This window comes from Heptranchias perlo, chromosome 17 (assembly GCF_035084215.1).
Source record: "Heptranchias perlo isolate sHepPer1 chromosome 17, sHepPer1.hap1, whole genome shotgun sequence".
Classification (NCBI taxonomy): Eukaryota; Metazoa; Chordata; class Chondrichthyes; order Hexanchiformes; family Hexanchidae; genus Heptranchias; species Heptranchias perlo.
This window is the reverse complement of record NC_090341.1, coordinates 44,132,454-44,153,637: the sequence shown is the minus strand read 5'-3', so window position 1 is coordinate 44,153,637 and position 21,184 is coordinate 44,132,454. Positions and strand designations below refer to the sequence as shown.

The following is a 21,184-nucleotide window of genomic DNA, read 5'->3' as shown; positions in this document are numbered from 1 at the left end:
TGTATAAAATCTTGCATTTAACTGTATTTAATGTCATCTGCTATAGTTCTGCCCACTTGCAAATATTGTCGAGCCTCTTGATTGCCTCCTTAGACTCTACTGCACTCCCCCTCACTCCACCCCCACATTGTGCAGTGGCATCTGTGAATCTGTCCAACTTAGTGAGTTTCTGAATCCAGGACATTAATGTAGATCAGATACACTGAGAGGTACTGAAGGGCTATCAATAACTCATGGTACTCCATCTCAGCAGGAATCACTGCATTCAGGAGAGCAGGATGAAGGGAAGAAAATCAGAAAGATAACTTGAGATTTATTCTTTTACAATACTTACCCTTTAAAAAGGCAGACTACAATGCTGAAATTAATTGCATTGTAAAGCTTACAAATAAAATTCTGGATAAGACAACAGAAAACTTTCTCTGAATCATTCATCTCCATGCAACAGATACATTACACGTACCTTACAGCAACACGATCACCAAAACGAAGTTAATTTACGGCCAAAAGAAGCGATGCCTGTACAAAGATGGAAAAACAAGACCTTCAGTTTTCTACTCTGTCAAACTATAACCTGCAGTATATGCTGAACAGCGGGCATTAAAACTGGAAGAAGTCCAACATAATAATTAGACATTTCAGTCTGCTCTGACTGTGTAATTACCCCCTGTGCCACTTCAATCAAAAGAGAAGATCATGCAGGGTTTGATGTGAATTCTAAGCTGGAGTGAGCATTATGATTAGCAATTAATAAATGAAACAATGCACTAATGATTTGGAAAGTGGAAGAAATTAGCAGTTGTGTTTAAAACCAAAAAAAGGCATTTGTCTTACACTGAGTTTCACAGAGACCCATCCATATTTTTATAATCAGGCACATATGCACTCATAAAGCATCATTTAGGGATCAAATCATGCGAAGGATGCACGCCTTTGGGGAATTGCTAGTGCTACAATTGATAAGTGAGATCCCTAGCTTAGGCTGAGATTTTTAAGCTGTATTGTGTGTGCTCTTCATTGTTCACCTGCAACTCTGGGATTCAAGCTGAAATGTGTACCACTGAAATTACTAAGTCAAAGCAAACAGTACATAGGAAAACTTGGCACAATTCCAGTGTTTTCATCAGTTTCTGCAGGTACTGCAGGTCTGACAGGCAGAGAAGTTTAGCTTTTATTTTGCTACATGTTTGTGCTTAGCAAAGCAAGGGATAAAGGTGCTGGGATGTGGAACACTTTCCCAATCATGTTTAACTCTATTAGAAATGTTAGAGAGAACCCCATTCACTCTCAATAGCTAACTTTGTAGCATACAATAATAAAGCCATGGCGATTTTGTTTCTCCAAGTGTGATGTATTCTTAAATAATCAGATATCTTTTGAATTGTACACTGCTCCACATATGGGCAACATACCTCAATGTTGAGATAAAAAAATCAAATGTACTTGTGAGACAGTAAACAGAGTGGCACGGAATGCAATAATTCTATCTGATTCAACTGAAGATTTTAAATATTTTCTATTATACCTAAATAGTTTGAACTATACATGGATAACAAAGACTTGGGTTATTGGGAGACAGACTCCATTTTCTTACATATAGGGCCGAATTTTGCTGTAAAAATAATGGTGGAGCTAAAAGCACTCAGTTATTCTTGTACAAATCGGACAGCAACTTCCGGTGACCAGACATGCACAGTTAAATGTGGAAATCTGGAAGTTGTTGTACAAGATGCGCTCCTCCTCCAAAAGCTGCCTGAAAACGGCATTTCGCTGGCTGGCTCCCTGTTCAAATGTAGTGATCGACGTGAAGTTCCTGTACTTACCAGATATACACGAACTAAACTCGCCAAAAAAGTTAAGACAAGTCATTTCAAGTCTAAGTACAATTTTAATGATGTGGTAAGTCTTAATACTGCCAAACAACCTCTCTGTCACTAAAAATTAACTTTTACAAGTATGAAGTCTCGTTCTTTCAAGTATTAATTATTGTTGGGCATTAAAAAAAAGTTAAATAAATGTTTTCTTTAGTTTTTCTTTCTCTCTCTTAATCCAATCTTTCTCATCCTCCCTTTATTTCACTCACTGTACCTGATTTGACATTGATTCCCTATTCTAACTTACACTTCCTGGTTCTGACTCTGTGTTGTTATTAACAATGCTTCAAACTGATTGGTCAAGGAGATACACAGCTGCTTGCCCTGTTCACACAGATCCCAGATGCCCTGTGGAGGGTGCCACGCATTTTGGATTTCTAATTTTCAGGAACTTGCCATGTAAAAACTCGCAGAATGTCTATGGGCAAGTGCAAGTCTAATGAATGGCTGGTGCCATTCATTCACAGCTCACAGCAAAATCCAGCACAATGTTTTTGCAGGAAAGTTATTGGGCTCAATTTTGAAATGGTGGCGGGTTGACAGCGGGGCGGTGGGGGTGGTGAAAGTGCACGTGGCAAACCCGAATACAAACAACTTACCTTTTCCGATGCGGTCACAGTGTAATTGATGGTGATTAAAGTTGTTTCCGGGTTTTGCGCCCGGCAACCAGCCTGATTGACAGGCTGGCTGCCGATAGGAGCTGCAATGCTGGGGGGCGGGGAGAGAAAGAGAGAGAGATGTCATCTGGCGCTGGAACAGAGAGTGGAGGGCACGGAAGATTGGGGGGGGGGGGAAGAGAGTGGAAGATCGGGAGGGAGAGGGGAAGATCGGGGTGGGGGGGTGGGGAAAGAGAGAGCGCGAGACGTCATCCAGTGCTGGAAAAGAGAGTGGAGGGCGCTGAAGATCGGGGGGGGGGGGGGGGGGGGGGAAGAGGGGGTGATCGGAGGGGGGTGGAAGAGGGGGAGATCAGAGAGGGACATATCGGAGTCTGAGAGGGACATCAGAGAGACAGGCATCGGACATCAGAGCAGGGTGGAAAGGTAGGTTTATTTTGTTTTTTAACTTTCTGAAATGGTTTTTTGTTTAATTTATTTTGTTTATTTTTGCCTGATCAACAGGGGTGAATCAGAAGCTACATTTGGTCCTTTAACTATCAAAGCCAGCGAGACTTCCGGATTCATGAAGAGCACGCGCACACAGGTGCGTCTGTGGCAACCCCGGAAGTCGACGTGTTGGAGCCGGCTTCCAAACCCGCTCGGGCTTTTCACAGCCCCCAACACACCCACAATTTGATTTTAAAATCGAGCCCATTGAGTTTTTAACCAAAGTTCCAAAGAATCCATTCAGCTCCCAACCACTTGTCCTTATGTGTTTTGACTGCACCCAAATAGTTCATAAAACTAGGTGCCTCTCCTGAACTTTCCTTTGGAAACAGTCATCTATAAATTGTCAGGAAAAAATGTTAAAAATTCCAGCAGATTGAGTTTAGAAGATTACCAATGATATGCCATATCTTTGAAAGCTGTTGTATTTCTAACCATTTCAACAAAGGTTTAAATCAAGGATTTCTGGACCACAGAGGTCCTTCGTATGAAAAACACATTAGTAAAATAGCTCCTATTTACTGAAAAACCTAATGTTTATATAGTTGTACACTCTAAATAATGGTAAAAGATCATGTTAAACTGACTGTGCTGCTTGGACTATGTACATGGAGGGCAAATGGTTAACGAGAAGAAGGTATTATCAGTAAAAATTAAGCAAATGAGCTCAGGATATCTGGGATTTCTATCAAGACTGCAATCAGGGACTCATCTAGTGAATTACAAATTTGCAATTGTGTTAGATATGAAGAGCAGATTTCCCCTTTCCAGCAAAAACAGTTAATATTGTTTCAATGAACTCCTTCAAAAAAAAATGATTTAAGTGTAGACTGAGCTTATCAAATACTTTATCGAACACAATGGTCCCTCTGCTGCTATGGCCCGAGGAGGGGGGGAGAATGTTGCCGGTGGAAAGCATCCAACCAAGAAAGAGTAGTGCAGATGTGGAGAATGGACATGTATTCTGGATTTTCATTTAATTGTCCTCAGGGATCAAAGAGTATTTAGTCAATACATTTCCTCACTAGATTAAATAGGTGAGGTAAAATCCATGGTTGCAGGAGTCGGATGGCCTTTTCTCATTGCATGCTTTTTTATGAGGTCCCAACACATCCACTTCAACACCATGAGATATAAATTGTCAGAATTTACTTTCAGATGAGCAATGGCTCGATGTTCTAGCTCAGTTTTGCCAACACACCCTTTCCTTCAAACACATTGTTCTGAACTTATGTACTGTAGCAGTCCCTTCTGTGTGTACGCTGATGGAGTTCCTTGTTCCATGAATCATTTTTACTCACTTTTAGTAGTTTAAATTGGTGACACTGCAATAATATTTTATATCACAGATAATAAATTGCAGATTTAATATTTCTTATGACACTGGCAAAGAAACAACAAAATGGTGCAGAGTTTATTTGGTAGTATTGATTTTCCAGTTTCTCTCCCGTGCTCTCCTAAAAGTGCAGGCTCTTATTAAGATACAGTTCCATTGGCCCAAGTGGCCAATATTCATTTATGCATCTTAACAACGATTACTGGCCAAAACCAATCCTGTCGTTGTTCGACATCTGCACACGTACACTTCCGGCAGAAGTTGCTGGATAGTAATTGGGAGTGGGAATCCTGGCTGATTTTCTCCTCCCTGACCCAGGATACTAAGGCATCCTCACCACCACTTCAGCTGAGATCTGCTAACTCAACAGACTAGGCATCGTACCTGGTTCCTTCAAGCTCTACATGGCTGTGCTAGTCATTGAATAAACCCTAATTTGACAAGAATTCACACTAACATTGCCAATCTCACTCAGAGAGGCCACAGGATAACTGGTGTTGGAAATGGAAATTGTCACATTGGTTGCAGTATGGTGTGCCAACAAATGGCGGAGTCAACACAGCTTTACCCTGCATCAAACTATACTTTACTTGCCTGGGAGTGCTTGATACTGAGACTTAGTGCCAGAAATGGAAAGTGTTCCATTCCACAGCACTAAGATCCCTTATCTTGATAAGCAGAAAAAAAAATAAAGAAACATTTAAAAATAGCCTAACAACATTTGCAGAGAGATAATTTACTATTACATTATTACTATTAGAGGTAAGATTCCTGTAAGCTGAAAATGTAACTTGAAAGGAGGGACAATAATAGCAAAGGGGAAATTTCTTGGGAGTAGTGGAAAACGATTGGTATTTGTGACAGACATCAAACCTGGGCCTTTCATCACCATCTGAACCAACTGAAGCTTCGGTCTCGAAGTGTTTTATTGACCTGTTCTTACACCATTTATTTTTACCTTCAGTCAGTTTCCCAGCCTGCTCAGCAGCTCCACCTGGCAACATTTTGGAAACAAAAGCTCCGATATCCCCCTCCTTTTCTTCACCTAGTTTTGAACCTATAGTCAGAGTAAAAAGAGAGAAAATAAACATTTATGATTCTCATATAACATTCATTTTTTTAAATTACAGTTTTAAAATCAATAAATTATTTATTGCCAAACCATTTGTCACAACAATACAATTCAATACCAATAAGCATAATTTGTTCATAAGAAATACATGTTAGGCAACACATTGTAATGAATGGAGAGTAGGTGGGAAATGGAAAAGCACTCACTGCTGAGAGGGCTGAAGTATAAGGAGGGATTTTTAACTCCCTCTGCCCAGAAAAAGCAGGGCTGAATGGAAGTTAAAATCGAGCAGCTCTATTTCCCGCTCTGATACTGACCCACGGTGATTTTAACGCTGGGTGGTTGAGGTATATTAATGAGGCATCTGCCTGAGTCAGGCAGATGCTGCATTAATATATGCTAATTGGGGTCCTATAGCTCAATTTTAATGACCTACTGGCTGGAGTGAGCGGCATGGTGTGCTCCCCCAGGCCCCGCAAGGAAAGTTTCTGCTGCCCTGGGCAACTCCCCCACCCACCTGTGGAACCCTGTGAAACCCTACCCCGGCGAGTTACCAGAGTGCCGGTGCGCAGCCTCCAGGCCACCTGATCTTCACCTGGCAACAGCTGTCCAGCTGCCTCTTTACATCCGTCTGATGCGGGCAGCTGCCAACGGGATGATATTGAGGCCCAGTCGTTAAAATTGGAGTGTCCCGGGCAGGAAGTTCAGCAGCTTCTCTTGGAGTTAAAATCTACGCTATACTGCTCTAATACCCTTTGATTTCCAGTCGGCGCTTGCCTCAGTGCTGAAGCCAGACACACTTCATCTTGAAATGCTGTAGCACTTCACAAATGACTATGAATGGGAAAATAACCACAATCATTCCAGTTTGTGAGACAATTATTACTAATCTATCAAACACACATAGGTTAAGTTCATTTTCATTCTATAGCTTGCAGATACAATGCAAAGCCTCATAAATGCAATCTTTAACTCCTCCATAGATGACTGGGAGCACATTACGAAGCTGTAACAAAACTGAGGAGTTCAGGTGACCCCAAGATCTACCCACACTCGAACTTTAGGCAGGATTTTCCTCCTGAACAGACTGGCCAATTGCAGCGGAATGCCCATTTGGTGCCTGTAGCTCGCCAAAAAAATGTTAATGAGGCCTGAACCTCTAAATGGTTCCGATTTCCCGACTGGCACTGCAGACACACCACCAATATCAGCCTGTTTGGCGCCCAACCCAAAGCCCCCCCCAGGATTCCCTTGTGGTGAATTTGCTTCACAGCCTGAATGGCAATAGATTCTCTGGTTTGAGGTCTGTGTACAGAATTGAGCAGAGTCTGTACTGGGGCCAATGGCCCATGAAGGGAATAGGCTTGACGTCATGAATGGCCGTTTCTGAGTCTGTATTATTTTTCCTCCTTTAATGTAACATACTGCCAGGTGGGCCATTTCATATGACAAATTCAAGAGCTTTTTTTAAATGGAAAACAGATTCATCAAAAAACAAGATTACATAAATCACACTGCAATGCATCATTAAATCACTTGCAATTGATGTCATCATGAAGAAAATAGGTCTTTTGTGTAACCAAATGGAAAACAGGTTTGTCAAATACTTTTTTAAAAATGTAAACATGTCTCTTTAAATGTAACAAAAGATTGCTGGCCTATTGCTATTTATTTGCTTTGTGTGATGGGAAGGAGGACTTCTTCACATCAGGATTAAAACACTCAGCAAAACAGAATCATGTGATGGGTGGAAAAATATTACAAGTGTGTTTGTTTTTCTGTGCTGTCGTAAACATATATATTGCAAAACGGTTTGTTTTAAATTCTAATTCCACCCACCCCCTCCACCTTCCCTGAATCCATTGACTCAACTGGTTTACGGGTTTTAGCACTGCCAGCAGTCATTTGGTACCAGCTCATGGCCACAAATACAATTTCCAACAGAGGTCAATGAATTGAGATAAGGATTAAGAATCTTTGCTGGTGCAGGGACACTGGAGCTGGGACATTGGAGCTACACCCCCTCCTCTCTCCAGTTGAGATCAGCTCACTCATCACAGGCCAAGGATTACATGCGGCTTGTATGGTTCAGTGCCATATCATGTGGCATATTTACCCTCAGCCATTTTATGGAGGAAAATAGGCAAGAAGGTCAAGGCTACAGTTGAAGAGCAAAAGAAAAGACATAGTCAATCAGGAAATAATGATCAGGCAATGTCAAGTTTGGCATTTAAAAGCCTGAAGATTGTAAGAGGATGGAAAGACTGAGGGAGGTGTTGTGATCCACATAGAAGTCATGAGAAATGAATACATTTCATTACAGAATGTAGGAAGGAAGGAGAGCATGTAAGACGGCATATTTGTACCTTAGATGGAACAAGAGAGGGAAGTTCAGAGGAACACTGACCATTGTCGTACTGATGAAATAGAGGCAAGAAAGGTTGCAATGGAGAAAGAAGTTGGAGCAAGGGATCACCTATCAAATGCCAAGCTTTTTCTCGTATCCTGTCCAAAGGAGTCAAAAGAGATGTAGTGATTTGGCCATTTCACTGGTAGATTACTAGAAGCTGTGTGCACTGAGGATGAGTGATCGGAAGAAAATTGATGAATGCAGAGTGGGTTTGTCAGCAAAAGAATGGATAAGGTTGGATCTTGAATAGGGGGCATCACTGATGTGAAAAAGGAAGAGAAAGAGCAGATCACTGGGATCCCTGAACTAATGGAAAAAAGAATGAGAGGATGAGCCATCAGCTACATAGAGTGATTTAAGAACCTAGCCCCTCATATACTGGAAACGGTCTCCTTCTATCCACCCTGTCCCATCCTTTCATCATTTTAAATACTCAGATTGTCCCATAATCTGCATTGTTCTAATGAAGAAAGACCTAATTTTTCAAGTCTTTCTTTGTATTTATATTTCCTAATACCAGACAGCATCCTAGTGAATCTGCGCTGTACCCTCTCATAAGCCTCAATATCCTTCCTATAGTGTGGCGTCCAATACTTACACAGTACTCTAACTGAGGTCCTATTAAGGTTTTACATAGGCTCATCATTACCTCTTGGCTTTTATATTCTATACCTCTTGAGATAAATCCTAGAAATCCATTAGCTTTTTTTTACAACCTAATCAACCTGAAGTGTTGCCTTTAATCCGTCTGCTCTTTCACAGCACCGAGCCCACTTCGAATCAGAGTATAATTACTGCTGGTTTTTCTAAACCAAAATATATCACCTCCCAATTACTGACATTGAATTCTATATGCCATTTTTAACCTGTTCCCCCGTCTTATCAATATTCCTTTGTAGCTTCCGTTGGTCTTCTAAAAAAGAAACTGAACCTCCTAGAGTCATACAGCACGGATAGAGGCCCTTCGGCCCATCGTGTCCGCGCCGGCCATCAGCCCTGTCTACTCTAATCCCATATTCCAGCATTTGGTCCGTAGCCTTGTATGCTATGGCATTTCAAGTGCTCATCCAAATGCTTCTTGAATGTTGTGAGGGTTCCTGCCTCCACAACCCTTTCAGGCAGTGAGTTCCAGACTCCAACCACCCTCTGGGTGAAAAAGTTCTTTCTCAAATCCCCTCTAAACCTCCCGCCTTTTACCTTGAATCTATGTCCCCTTGTTATAGAACCCTCAACGAAGGGAAAAAGCTCCTCAGTATCCATCCTATCTGTGCCCCTCATAATTTTGTACACCTCAATCATGTCCCCCCTCAGCCTCCTCTGCTCCAAGGAAAACAAACCCAATCTTCCCAGTCTCTCTTCATAGCTGAAGCGCTCCAGCCCTGGTAACATCCTGGTGAATCTCCTCTGCACCCTCTCCAAAGCGATCACATCCTTCCTGTAGTGCGGCGACCAGAACTGCACACAGTACTCCAGCTGTGGCCTAACCAGTGTTTTATACAGCTCCATCATAACCTCCTTGCTCTTATATTCTATGCCTCGGCTAATAAAGGCAAGTATCCCATATGCCTTCTTTACCACCTTATCTACCTGTTCCGCCGCCTTCAGGGATCTGTGAACTTGCACACCAAGATCCCTCTGACCCTCTGTCTTGCCTAGGGTCCTCCCATTCATTGTGTATTCCCTTGCCTTGTTAGTCCCTCCAAAGTGCATCACCTCGCACTTTTCCGGGTTAAATTCCATTTGCCACTGTTCCGCCCATCTGACCAACCCATCTATATCGTCCTGCAGACTGAGGCTATCCTCCTCGCTATTTACCACCCTACCAATTTTTGTATCATCAGCGAACTTACTGATCATACCTTTTACATTCATATCCAAGTCATTAATGTAGACCACAAACAGCAAGGGACCCAGCACCGATCCCTGTGGTACCCCACTGGCCACAGGCTTCCAGTCACAAAAACAACCTTCGACCATCACCCTCTGCCTTCTGCCTCCTATTTGGTATCATCTGTAACTTTCAACACCACTTCCTCTAGGCCTATATCAAAATCATTGATATACACAGCAAACGGAAGTGGCCCCAAAAGTGAATTCTGTGGGACACCTCTACCCACTTCCAACCACTCTGAATAACTGTCCTTACCTCCTATTCTCTGTTTTCTCCCTTCCAATCAATTTTTAATCCAGTTTGCTATTCTCCCCCACCAGCCAGTATCCCCCTCCCTCAGAGCATATTCTGGGGGAATCCCAAGCAGCCCCACCCTGCTTAATATTTTTTAGGCCTTGTACCTCCCACCCCCTTCTTTTGAATCTATCTGTATCCACCATCCTCTTCCCCTCCCCCTCCTTTAGGCAGGACCTCGAGCGAACGGAATCGAACCTGGGGGCTTTACTGTTCTGTATGGCTCAGGACACTATATTGTTTATTCTTGATCAGTGACCACAGGTTGCCAGAGCCAACTATTACATTTCCCCACTCCCCTCTAATGAAGACAATGCCTCTTTTGGACTATATCTGAATACTCTCTCTTCTGACCATAATTGAGGTGTTTGACTGAGATCCTGGTACCAGTAAACATACCTGCTACATTAGCAGCTTGCTGTGGTGCGGTTGTTTGTTTTGCTGCAGGCTTTCCAGCGGTTGTTTGGTCAGACTTTGCCTGGTAATGAAAGGGGAATAAAAGAGCATCAGAAAACATTATCTAAGAAAGAAAGAACTTGCATTTATATAGCACCTTTCACAACCTCAGGATGTCCCAAAGCACTTTACAGCCAACAAAATACTTTTTCTGACGTGTATTCGCTGTTATAATGTAGGAAACGCGGCAGCCAATTTGCACACTAGGTCCCACAAACAGCAATGAGATAATGACTAGATCATCTGTTTCAGTGATATTGGTTGAGGGATAAATATTGGCCAGGACACTGGGAAGAACTCCCCTGTTCTTCTTCAAACAGTGTCATGGGATCATTTACATCCACCTGGAGGCCAGACGGGGACTCCGTTTGACATCTTATCCAAAAGACGGCACCGTTCAGTGCTCCCTCATTTCTGCACTGAAGTGTCAGCCTAAATTATGTGCTCAAGTCTCTGGAGTGGGATTTGAACTCACAACCTTCTGACTCAGAAGCAAGTGCTCTCCTATTGAGCCAAGACTGATACTCATCTAGAACTCAAGCAATTCAGAATTTGCAATTATGTTTTTTTCCCTATATTTAACAAGATGAGAAATAATGTTGCTGGAGAACATTTTCATCTTAAGGCACAATTCCAGTTGGTGCTGGTCCAGTGGAGAAAAAGGAAGACTCACACCTGAAAAGTAAATCTATCTCGTCTCTTTCATATACTGACCAGCTCACTCTGCAGTTTTTCTTTTATCCTATGTATTCTGCACAGCAGAATTATTATTCCTGGAATTTCAGGTGTTCTTTAAAATAATTCAATAACACTTTACTTATATGCGATAGAACAAGTGATTGCTGAGTGATGTGTATTTATTGATTTTACTTTTCAGTCTATTGGGCAGTGAAATTATTGTTTAGCCAATTTAGAACAAATGTAGGATCATGTATAATCTGGAGTTTATTACAAGGCACTGATACATTACGGGGTTCGAAGAACACTGCCTTGTAGCAAATTTCATAAGCTAGAACAAGATATGAATGTATTTTAATGTCACCGTCCTGAAATCACTTATTTAGATCTCTGTGATGTAACGTAAACTGCAATTTTATTTCACAAAGGAGGACTGAGAGAAACTGACTGTTCAGTACAATGACAACGGTTCCAATTCAAACATCAGACTCCAGCATTTGTACTGCATGATTCGTAACAAAGGTGACACTGCACTAATGGCACACACTAAAGTGATATTTTTTCCATGCAACTTGCATAAAGTGACATGGTATCATGTAAGTTAGAGTACAATGGTGTTGTACTTCATGACTCACACTACAGTGGTACTGTAGCACGTGATTCACTCTAAAGTGATATAGTAACACCTGTCACACACTGCATTGATTCAATACCACGTAACTCACACTTAAGGCTCTGCAAAGCAAACATTCAAACAATGAGTTACGTGTGAGTTGCATGTTGAAAAAGGATGCAGTTTATTAGTCTGGGGTATTAATATGTAAAGTATTGGCAGGATCCCTATTGAGATAGATGTGCTTACGTGCCAACACAACCTCAACACTGCAGGTATTTAGACTCAGTTCTGCATATTTTAGGAGGTAGAGAGCCCAGGCTTTTTCTGATACTGAACGTCTCCATTTACTATTCTATTACAGGCTCTGCAAATATTGAGTCAAACCTGGCTACTACTGGGAGATATTTTCTTTTTGGGGAGAATGGGTTACTATTCCTATCTTCCACATTTGTAGCCGAGAAATTTCAAAATGCCGTGATTATTGATATTTTCTTCACCTTGTATATTTACAGCTGACTTTACTGAAAACAAGATGATCAGACCTCTAATAATCTTTACCAACACCTGTTAACTCACAAAAGTGCCTTTTGAGTGATAAAAATGGTGATGTTTATGACTGCCCAACTATACAGGATTGAAAACTTAGCTTTGATAATTTTCCTAATCCGCAATCCAGTTCCACAGCAGTAATCCCTGACTCCACCCAATCCCAATGGCATTACCAATTTCATCCAATGCTCAATTAACATTCCCCACCCAATCCAAGTCCCAGTGGGATTCTCTAATACCAATCCAGCTCAGTGGGATTCTTTGACTCGAGTCCAGCTCTGAGTGTCATCTCCTGTCCCCAGTTCATTTCCCAGTGGCATCTTCAATCCCTGATTCAACTCCCAGTGGTATTCCTTGACACCATCCAACTCACTGTAACATTTCCTGAGCCCAATCCAACTCCCAATTGTATTCCCTGACCCATATAATTTCCAGTGGCATTCTTGACCCCAATCCAAGCCCCCCTGATGTTCCTATCCCCAATTCAACTCCCAATCTCAACTTAACTGTTGGAGATCTCTTTAATAACAAGGCAACTCCCGAGTGAAGGGGGCATTGCTAATCCAACTCTTGGGGACATCTCTGATCTACACCCAACACCCACTGACCATAAACCAATTACCAGAGGCACCTCCAACCTAACTGAATAAGTTAAATGAATAGTAAATGCTGTGCCAATTAATGCTTTTAAGAAAGAGCTGGATGAGTGCCTGATTAGGGGCATGATTAATAGTTATAAGGGTAAGTATAGACAGAGAATATCAAATGGTATTTGTTTCCTAAGTTGCTGTAACCATATATGGATTTATAATGTAGAATGAAAAAGTTGGTATTCCAGAGTGTTACTTGATTTACCTTGGGAGGAGGCAGGCAAAAACTTTGCAGTATCTTTTGTCAGAAAATTAAATGGGTTGGGGTAAGTCCATTACAGACAGAACGCGTGGTCAGTGGAAGAAATAGGCTTGATGGACTGACAGGCCTTCTTTCTTTCTGTCATGATTTCTTAAATGCTTAAGTGGCTGGGATTCCATGGCCATTTGGTTGTATAGTAGGACCCTGTTCTACCAATGTAAATCCCACCCAGACTTACTCAGTGGACCAGAAGGTCAGTAGTGGCATAAATTTGTTTCCGATTATTTTGCAGGTTTTACTAAGTCTTCGGAAGTGTTTCCAAAAACTGTTGATGTTAAACAATTATTCATAAAAACTATTTATTTTACAAAATTATCAATTTTAGACAAGAGGAAAAGTCAGAAAACATCATCCTGTTTTGACACTGCCATGCCACACTAACTCTCGATGAGGAGGAGGCCATGGGTATAGGTTCACTTTGCTGTTGCATGTATTGCAATGTGTGGTCAAGTAAAACAAAGGATCAAGGACATCTTCCTTTCTTTGAGATCTTCTGCAGAGTCCTCTGCACATGTACAATATCGTCACCATCTCCAAACTCATTGCCCTGCTAGAAGTTTGAAGTGCTGGATGGAGTTGACGGAACTGGTCAACACAGTGTCATCCACCTCGGTCTCTTCCAGGCATGAGTTTCCAGCCTTGAACTCATTAGCAGTGATGTCAGCTTGGATATTGAGCCATTCCTGCTTCAATTATTGGTGGAGACTGGTACAAGGAACTCTGTCTCTACTAATGACACCCAGTAGTTGCTACCCTCAATATTGATAGACTACCATTTCCCTAATCAGACTGATTTCCTATTTTGACATCAAGAAGCGTAATGACAGCAGCTGGTACTTTTATCTCCTCTTAAGATTCACCTGATCCAAGGATGCATCAGTATAGTCACATTAAGGAAGAGAGGAAAGGTATCCCTAATTTGCTTTCTGTGGTTTTTTAAAATTCATTCATGGGATGTGGGCGTTGCTAGCGAGGCCGGCATTTATTGCCCATCCCTAATTGCCCTTGAGAAGGTGGTGAGACTCATCTGCATGGTGCACTATGATGATGCCACTGGCTGGGAATTTCTGCACCCTAAATGGTGTGTCAGATGTGCGATAAACTACGAAAGAAAGATTTTGAACAACTTGATGCTCAAACTGGGCCTTGTGAATGTGAAGGGAATTGAGGTTCAAGTTCATGAAAGCTCGGGGCATAACAAATTTTCTGATTATTAATGGTAGCTTATGCATCCCACTGACATTGTTCAATCCCAAGATTTGTGAGGCACTCTTTGCTGTACTTGTACCCATCATAGAATCATAGAATCTTACAGGACAGAAGGGCATTCAAGCCTGTGCCTGTGCCGGCTCTTTGAAAGAGCTATCCAATTTAGTCCCAGAACCCAGCTTTTTCTGATAACCCTGCAAATTAGTCCTCTTCAAGTATATGTTCAATTGTCCTTTGAATGTTTCTGTGGAATCTGCTTCCAATATCCTTTCAGGTACTGTGCTCCAGACCTTAACAACCTTCTGTGTGAAAAAAAATCTGCTCATTTCCCCTCCAGCTCCTTTGCCAATTATTTTAAATCTATGACCTTGGGTTACCAACCCACTTGCCAGAGGAAACAGATTCACCCTATTTGCTCAATCAAAGCCCCTCATTATTTTGAACACCTCTATTAGGTCTCCCCTTAACCTTCTCTGCTCTAAGGAGAACAGTCCCAGCTTCTCCAATCTCTCCACATAACTGAAGTACCTCATCGCTGGTATCATCCTGGTAAACCTCCTCTGTACCCTCTCGAAGGCTTTGACATCCTACAGTATGGTGCCCAGAATTGAACACAATACTCCAGCTGAGGCCTAACCAGTGATTTGTGAAGGTTTAGCATGACTTCCTTGTTTTTGTATTCAATGTTCCTATTGGCAAAGCCAAGTATCCCATATGCTTTCTTAACTGCCTTATCAACTTGCCCTGCCATCTTCAAAGATTTGTGAATATGTACCCCCTGGTCCCTCTGCTCTTGCACCTCCCCCGCCAAATAGTACCATTTAGATTGTACTGCCTCTCCATGCTCTTCCTCCCAAAGTGCATTACTTCACACTTATCCACATTAAATTGCTTCTACCATGTGTCTGCCCATTTCACCAGTCTGTCTATGTCCTCCTGAAGTCTGCTACTATCCTCCTCACTATTTACTACGTTGACAGATTTTGTGTCATTCCCAGAAATAGATTCAGCACTGCTTCCTGGACAACTCCACATTTGCTGGAAATATCTTGTTGTATAACACCTTGTAGAATCAATCTATTTAGTTGTAGTTGTAGGCTTGTTCTGAGGATAGGTTTTTCTGTTTGATTATGTTCTTAAACTTTTTTTTAACCTCAGTCAAGCGTTAAAAACCTGCGTTGACACAAGGATTCGAGGACATTCGAACTTTTCACCAGCAGGGCGAGCCCGAATCTCTCAAAGGGAGGCTGTTTCTCTGACAGTCAGCCAAAATCTCTTAAAGGTAGCCAGTACGTGTAATTCGCTAAAAATAACAGTCTGCTGTATGCACAGAGTCTGAACAGAGATCAGACATCGCACACGTAAAACACAGATGCAGGTCCCGTCCCTACTTTTACAAACTGTTAAGTTATTTTAAAACATTGACTAAAGGTTGCATACCACTAAATCCCACATCCTCCAATCTGCATGCCAGACCTCACAAATCTGCCAGTCTGAGTTGGTACCAGGCCTATGAGAGAGCATGCACCAAGGTTCTCTGCTGATGCACTAGAGGCCTTGGTGTAAGAGGTGGACAGAAGGAGGGCCATCCTATATCCGCAGTGGGGGGGCGGGGGGCAAGAGGCCCTCCACACATATGCTCAAAAGGCAGTGGGAGGGGCAGCAGGGGATGCAGTTAATGCCAGGTGCATAGCACCATGAACATGGATGCAATGCAGGAAGAAGTTCAATGCTTTGACACGAGTGGTCAAGGTGAGTGAGGTCAACTGTCAAGTGGCATCTCCTACTAACTGCACCACTAGCCGCATCCACTGCTCCACGCACTACACCGCCCATCACCCACCTATCAACAAACTCTTTCAATCAGTACTCAACTCTTCCAATCAGATGCTTCCTCTCACCCTTACAGATTACCAATGTTGCAAGCCACCCACCCACAACTCACAGGTCACACACACTGGCACCTATTCAACCATGACAGGCACATCACCCAGACACACATCCCTCTTTCTTGCAGGAGAAGGTGGCGCATAACAGGAGGCAGCAAGTAGCAGTGGCATTTAGTCCCTTGAGCCTGTTCCACTATTCAATGAGATCATGGTTGGTCTGTGACCTAACTCCATATATCTGCCTTAGCCCCATATCCCTTAATACTCTTGGTTCACAGAAATCTATCAATCTCAGATTTAACATTCTCAAGTGAGCTAGCATCAACTGCCATTTGCAGAAGAGCGTTCCAAACTTCTCCCACCCTTTGCGTGTAGAAGCGTTTCCTAACTTCACTCCTGCACGTCCTGGCTCTAAATGTTAGGCTATAATCCCTCGTTCTAGTATTCAAGTATAGGAGACCTCCAAAGACAGGTACAACTGCATCAGCAGCCAGAAGCTATCATCCAGCAGCTAACCTGTAAATCCTGCATGATCCCTTCAAGTAGAGCTGATGGGGTGGGGGGGGGGGGGGGTCCTCCAGGCACACTGAAGACGTGTTTAGATGATTGCGCTAAAGACAGTGTGCTGAGTGGAGCATTAAGTGCCAAAATGATGTGTATCACCTTAAATCAGTGTTGCACACTGATCAAACCCATTTTCTCCCTACTTTACATGATGCCAGTGTTCGTTATTTGCGCATGCGCTAAACCCTTTACCAAGATGGTGTCCGGCGCACCGTGACGCCATCTTGGATCTCCGGGAACTACACGGCCCAATTTAGCGCCCACAATATCCAGGATCCATTCAAACTGGAAGGACCCAGACTTGATCCCTGGTTTGAGTTGACTAATATTGGCTAGGGCAGCAGTGACAGTACTACAATTAGGCTGTGTCCCTCGGACAAGGAGATGAAAGGCTACCCACTGTTTGTGTTCCTGATCCCAATCCAGTGACCCTTGTTAGTTGATATGTGCATGAGACAGGATTGGTCTTCATGTGATGCCTTCACGGTAAAATAACATGGCAACACTCCATGTCTGAGACTATACATTAAGAATGGTAACTTTGGTGAGGTACAGGAGGGCTGACAGCACCTGTGGAACCATATGTAACATGAGCTGTCACCTTTAGGAGAGACGGGGGCAAAATTGAGAAAAAGCAAAAAAAAAAGACATTGAATCATGTGCTGCATCTTTGAAATACCTTGAACATTCCTAACCCCGATAACTAGATAGTAACCATGAATAAAAATTACCATGGGGGTGGTAGGCCTCATTTGTGGCTGTTGTGCCTGGGGCTGTGGCTGTTGTTGCGCTGCTAGTTGCTGAAGAGTCTGTTGCCGTGGTTGTTGTTGCTGTTGTGGCTGCCGTTGTTGTTGTTGTTGTTGTTGTTGCTGTTGTTGTTGTGTTTGCTGTGGTTGTTGAGGTTGCCGTGCCTGTTGCTGTTGCTGCTGCTGGGTTGGCCGTGTTTGTTGCTGTTGCGGTGGCTGTGCTTGTTGTTGCTGCGGTTGCCGTGCCTGTTGCTGCGGTTGAGGTTGGCGTGGTTGCTGCTGCAGTGGTGGTGCTTGTTGATGCGCTTGCGATGGTGGCTGTACTTGCTGCAGTTGCGGCTGTCGCACTTGCTGCGACGATGACTGCCGCACTTGCTGCGACGATGACTGCCGCACTTGCTGCTGCGATTGATTTTGCCGTGGTGGTGGTGGCTGATTGTGCTGTGACCGAGTTTGTTGCTGAGGAGGCGATGGTTCCGATTGTTTTCTAGCTGCCTGTTGTTGCTGCTGCTGCGAGTGCTTCTGTGATCGCGGTAGCTCAGTGTCCAGGTGAAGCCCAGAAGATGATCGAGGCTGGGTCCACTCAGCAGAACCCGAGTGAGGTTCTCGTTGGGATCTCTGCTCGGTTTGTTGGCTCCTTTTCTGCGAAGGCTGCTGAGAATATTGCCGAGATTCTTGGCGAAGCTGTTCTTTCGGATGCTGCCTTGATGACTTCCGCGATGGCTCCTCAACTGCATGGCGCAAAGAGTGCCGGGCAGGCTCTCCATACTGATACGCAGACTGCTTTTGCTGCTCCTTTGAGGAGTATCGTGACTGTGAACGTTCTGCCGGTTGCCATGAATCATCTGGCTGCTCGTCATATTCGTGGCGCGGGTGGTTTCGGTGACTGCGTCTCTGTGATGAAGACTGTCCACCGTAATGTCTGGAACGCCCTGACCGGGGCTCCCTTGGCTTTTCGAACCAGTCTGTCTCCTCTTGGCCCAAGTGGTAGGCTTCAAAAACCAAAAACACATTACAGTCACTCTGTTTTTCTGTTGTGCCTGTGGTACCAAGACTGTAGCCATGCAAAGGTTCAATGCAGGCAGCTTACCACATGCAGGGAGTTCCGGGATATGTAACTTGACACACAGAAAAAACCCACAAAACACGTCACCGAACAAACATACCACCAACAGAAATAATGAGCTGTGTAGCATGCTGAAAACATTTAAAAAAAAGTGCATACAAAGGGATAAAGGCACATGCCAATCAATTAGGCTTTAACCTTGTACGAATTAAGTCTGTTTTATACATGCACATATTTACATTGTTGAAATGATGTTTTTTTCTGTTGAAAACTTTGCAACGAGCATGCTTTGTAAATGATCTGTGTGTTAAGTTGATGAGATCACCACTGATATTCTTTACCTTCACTGTCAGACACAGCACAATGCATATCATCCATGATATAACCATCATCCTCTTTGTAAGTATGGCTACGTGATGTCTCTTTCACATCCTGGACATCAGGCAGGGAGTGGCTGGAGCCAAACTGAGATCTGCTCTCGACAACATTTGGTGGGAGCGGTCCTCCAGGGGCCCGTGCCACATTCATTGGGTTTCCCACAGGACTCAAAGGGCTTTCCTCTTCAGATGCTTGGGTCCTTATTGGAGCACGCCCTCGACTATGGCCCATTCCCATCTTTTGAGACCTCTCCATCGTGTCTCTTTCATAAGATTTACTTCTTGGACTAGCTGCTTCTTTCCCTGATTTTTCCATTCCATACATTGAGGAAGACCTTGATCTGTTGCCATTACTGTACCCTCTCTCTGAATCTTCCACAGATTCTCTACTACTATGACCAGAATATCTCTGCTGGTCATAAATGTTCTTCTTGAGACCGTATGTTATCTCATCCTGAAGCTTCTGTGCCCTAAGGATTACATTGTTTCCTGCAGCTGAAGTTGTGACAGTATATGAAGCAAGATCAGATTCAACATCTTTGGCTTCTTCTATAGGCGAAAACTTGGAGATTTTCTGTTCTATGTTTTGCTTTCTGTGTTTGCTGCGCTTGGCGGATACTACTGCAGGAGCCAATTGCTTTGATGAATGCTTTTGAGACCCAGAAGAAGAGTTGTGCTTGTCTATGCGGGAGGAATGTTTGTGATTGTTATCTGCATAGTAATACGAGGATCCACTTGAACTATTTGATATTCTGTCATGGCTATCTGAATTCCTTTGGTATCCATTCTTCCCTCGATGGTCTAATACCTGGAGGTCATACATGTCTTCCTCTGATTCATCACCAGCTTTACTGTAAGTGTGGGTTCTATTGGCCTTGGTTGTCTCTGTGAAGTCATTCTTTTCTTTTGCATGCCTTCCATTGGTATGCTGAGGGGGCTGTTCTACTTTCTGGCTTTCTGTTGCTGAGGAATTTTCTTTGGTCAGTTCACTGATATCATCAATCATAACATAATTCCGAGGGATAGTGTGCTCTAGGTTTGCATACAGGGAGTCTGCTGAATAGTTAGTTGAAGGGCTTTCTATTGCATTTCCACTATCAGCAACTCTCAACTCTGTATTCTTGTACTGATCATAGTTGTTACTCATTGCTGTGGTTGTGTAAACCTTCTCAGTTGGAGTTGCAGAAATTATTACATTTGGATTACCAATTACTTCATAATTGGTGGGTATTTTCTGTTCAAGATCTGCTAATGATGTTTGCCTTGGTTTCTGGTGTTGTGTTGGGATGCTTGCCTGTTGCTGATACTGGGCATTATGAGCAGATTGGAAGGACACCTGATTTGGATAGGTTGTAGGAGCATGGTATTGGCTAGGTGGTTGAAATCCAGTTACGTTCTGTAAACTGTTGTCAGTCTGGTAATGTGTGTTCTGGGGAAATGCATGTGGCTGGTAAGTGTTTTGAGAATGCAAGGTGGGATGAGACTGAAAATTGTTTTGTGACTGGTAAGTGTTGGGAACTGGGTAGTGGGGTGGCTGATAACCTGTATGTTGGAAGTTCGTCATACCCTGAGGATTGGCCTGTGACGGAAGGTATTGTGATGATGTGGTTGGGTGCTGCGCCAATGAGAATTCAGAATAGTGATTAACTGGAGCAGTGTGTGGCCTAGCTAAGACATTGTTGCTGTTATACGAAGATATTCGGATGTTATTGACTTCACTATCTGACATATAGTCCCTGTCTTCTCCAAGGCCCCGTACATAACCCCCATCTCGCTTTGTTGGATCTTTGACAAAGATTTCCTTTCTACGATTGATTCCCAGTTCTATGTAACGCAGCTTTGCATCAATTTCCTTTTCTTCCTCATCAAGCTCTGCCTGTTTCTTCTGGAGTTTGTTTGATTCTTGCTCTACTTTCTCCAGCTCATGGCTGATATCCTTAAGGAGTTTATCACGAGTGAACTGGTCAGGCAGGGTTCCCCGTTTACGAGGCAGGGAGGTCCCAAATAGCTGTGGATGGAGTGGTGCACTGCCATGTATTATTTCTTCGGGTGGTGGACTGGGCAGGGTTCTCTTCACTTTCTTCATAGTGCTCTGCTGCAAATTTCCAATCTGAAAAACAAAATTGCAGATTTTTTGTTACC

The 21,184-nt window shown here is 43.1% G+C and overlaps 1 protein-coding gene across 1 annotated transcript in view; it reads right to left on the bottom strand.

Moving 5' to 3' along the window:
* Window positions 1–478: 478 nt before the first annotated feature.
* The window catches only part of LOC137334268 (protein bassoon-like), a 379,103-nt gene continuing 358,397 nt past the window's right edge, over window positions 479–21,184 (bottom strand). Inside the window, exons 7-12 of the mRNA XM_067998926.1 lie at window positions 19,007–21,152; window positions 17,948–18,591; window positions 17,585–17,878; window positions 10,380–10,458; window positions 5,272–5,370; window positions 479–519 (exon numbers count right to left, since the gene is read on the bottom strand). Of these exons, the coding sequence (XP_067855027.1) occupies window positions 479–519; window positions 5,272–5,370; window positions 10,380–10,458; window positions 17,585–17,878; window positions 17,948–18,591; window positions 19,007–21,152 (3,303 nt within the window). The remainder of the gene's footprint in view (window positions 520–5,271; window positions 5,371–10,379; window positions 10,459–17,584; window positions 17,879–17,947; window positions 18,592–19,006; window positions 21,153–21,184) is intronic.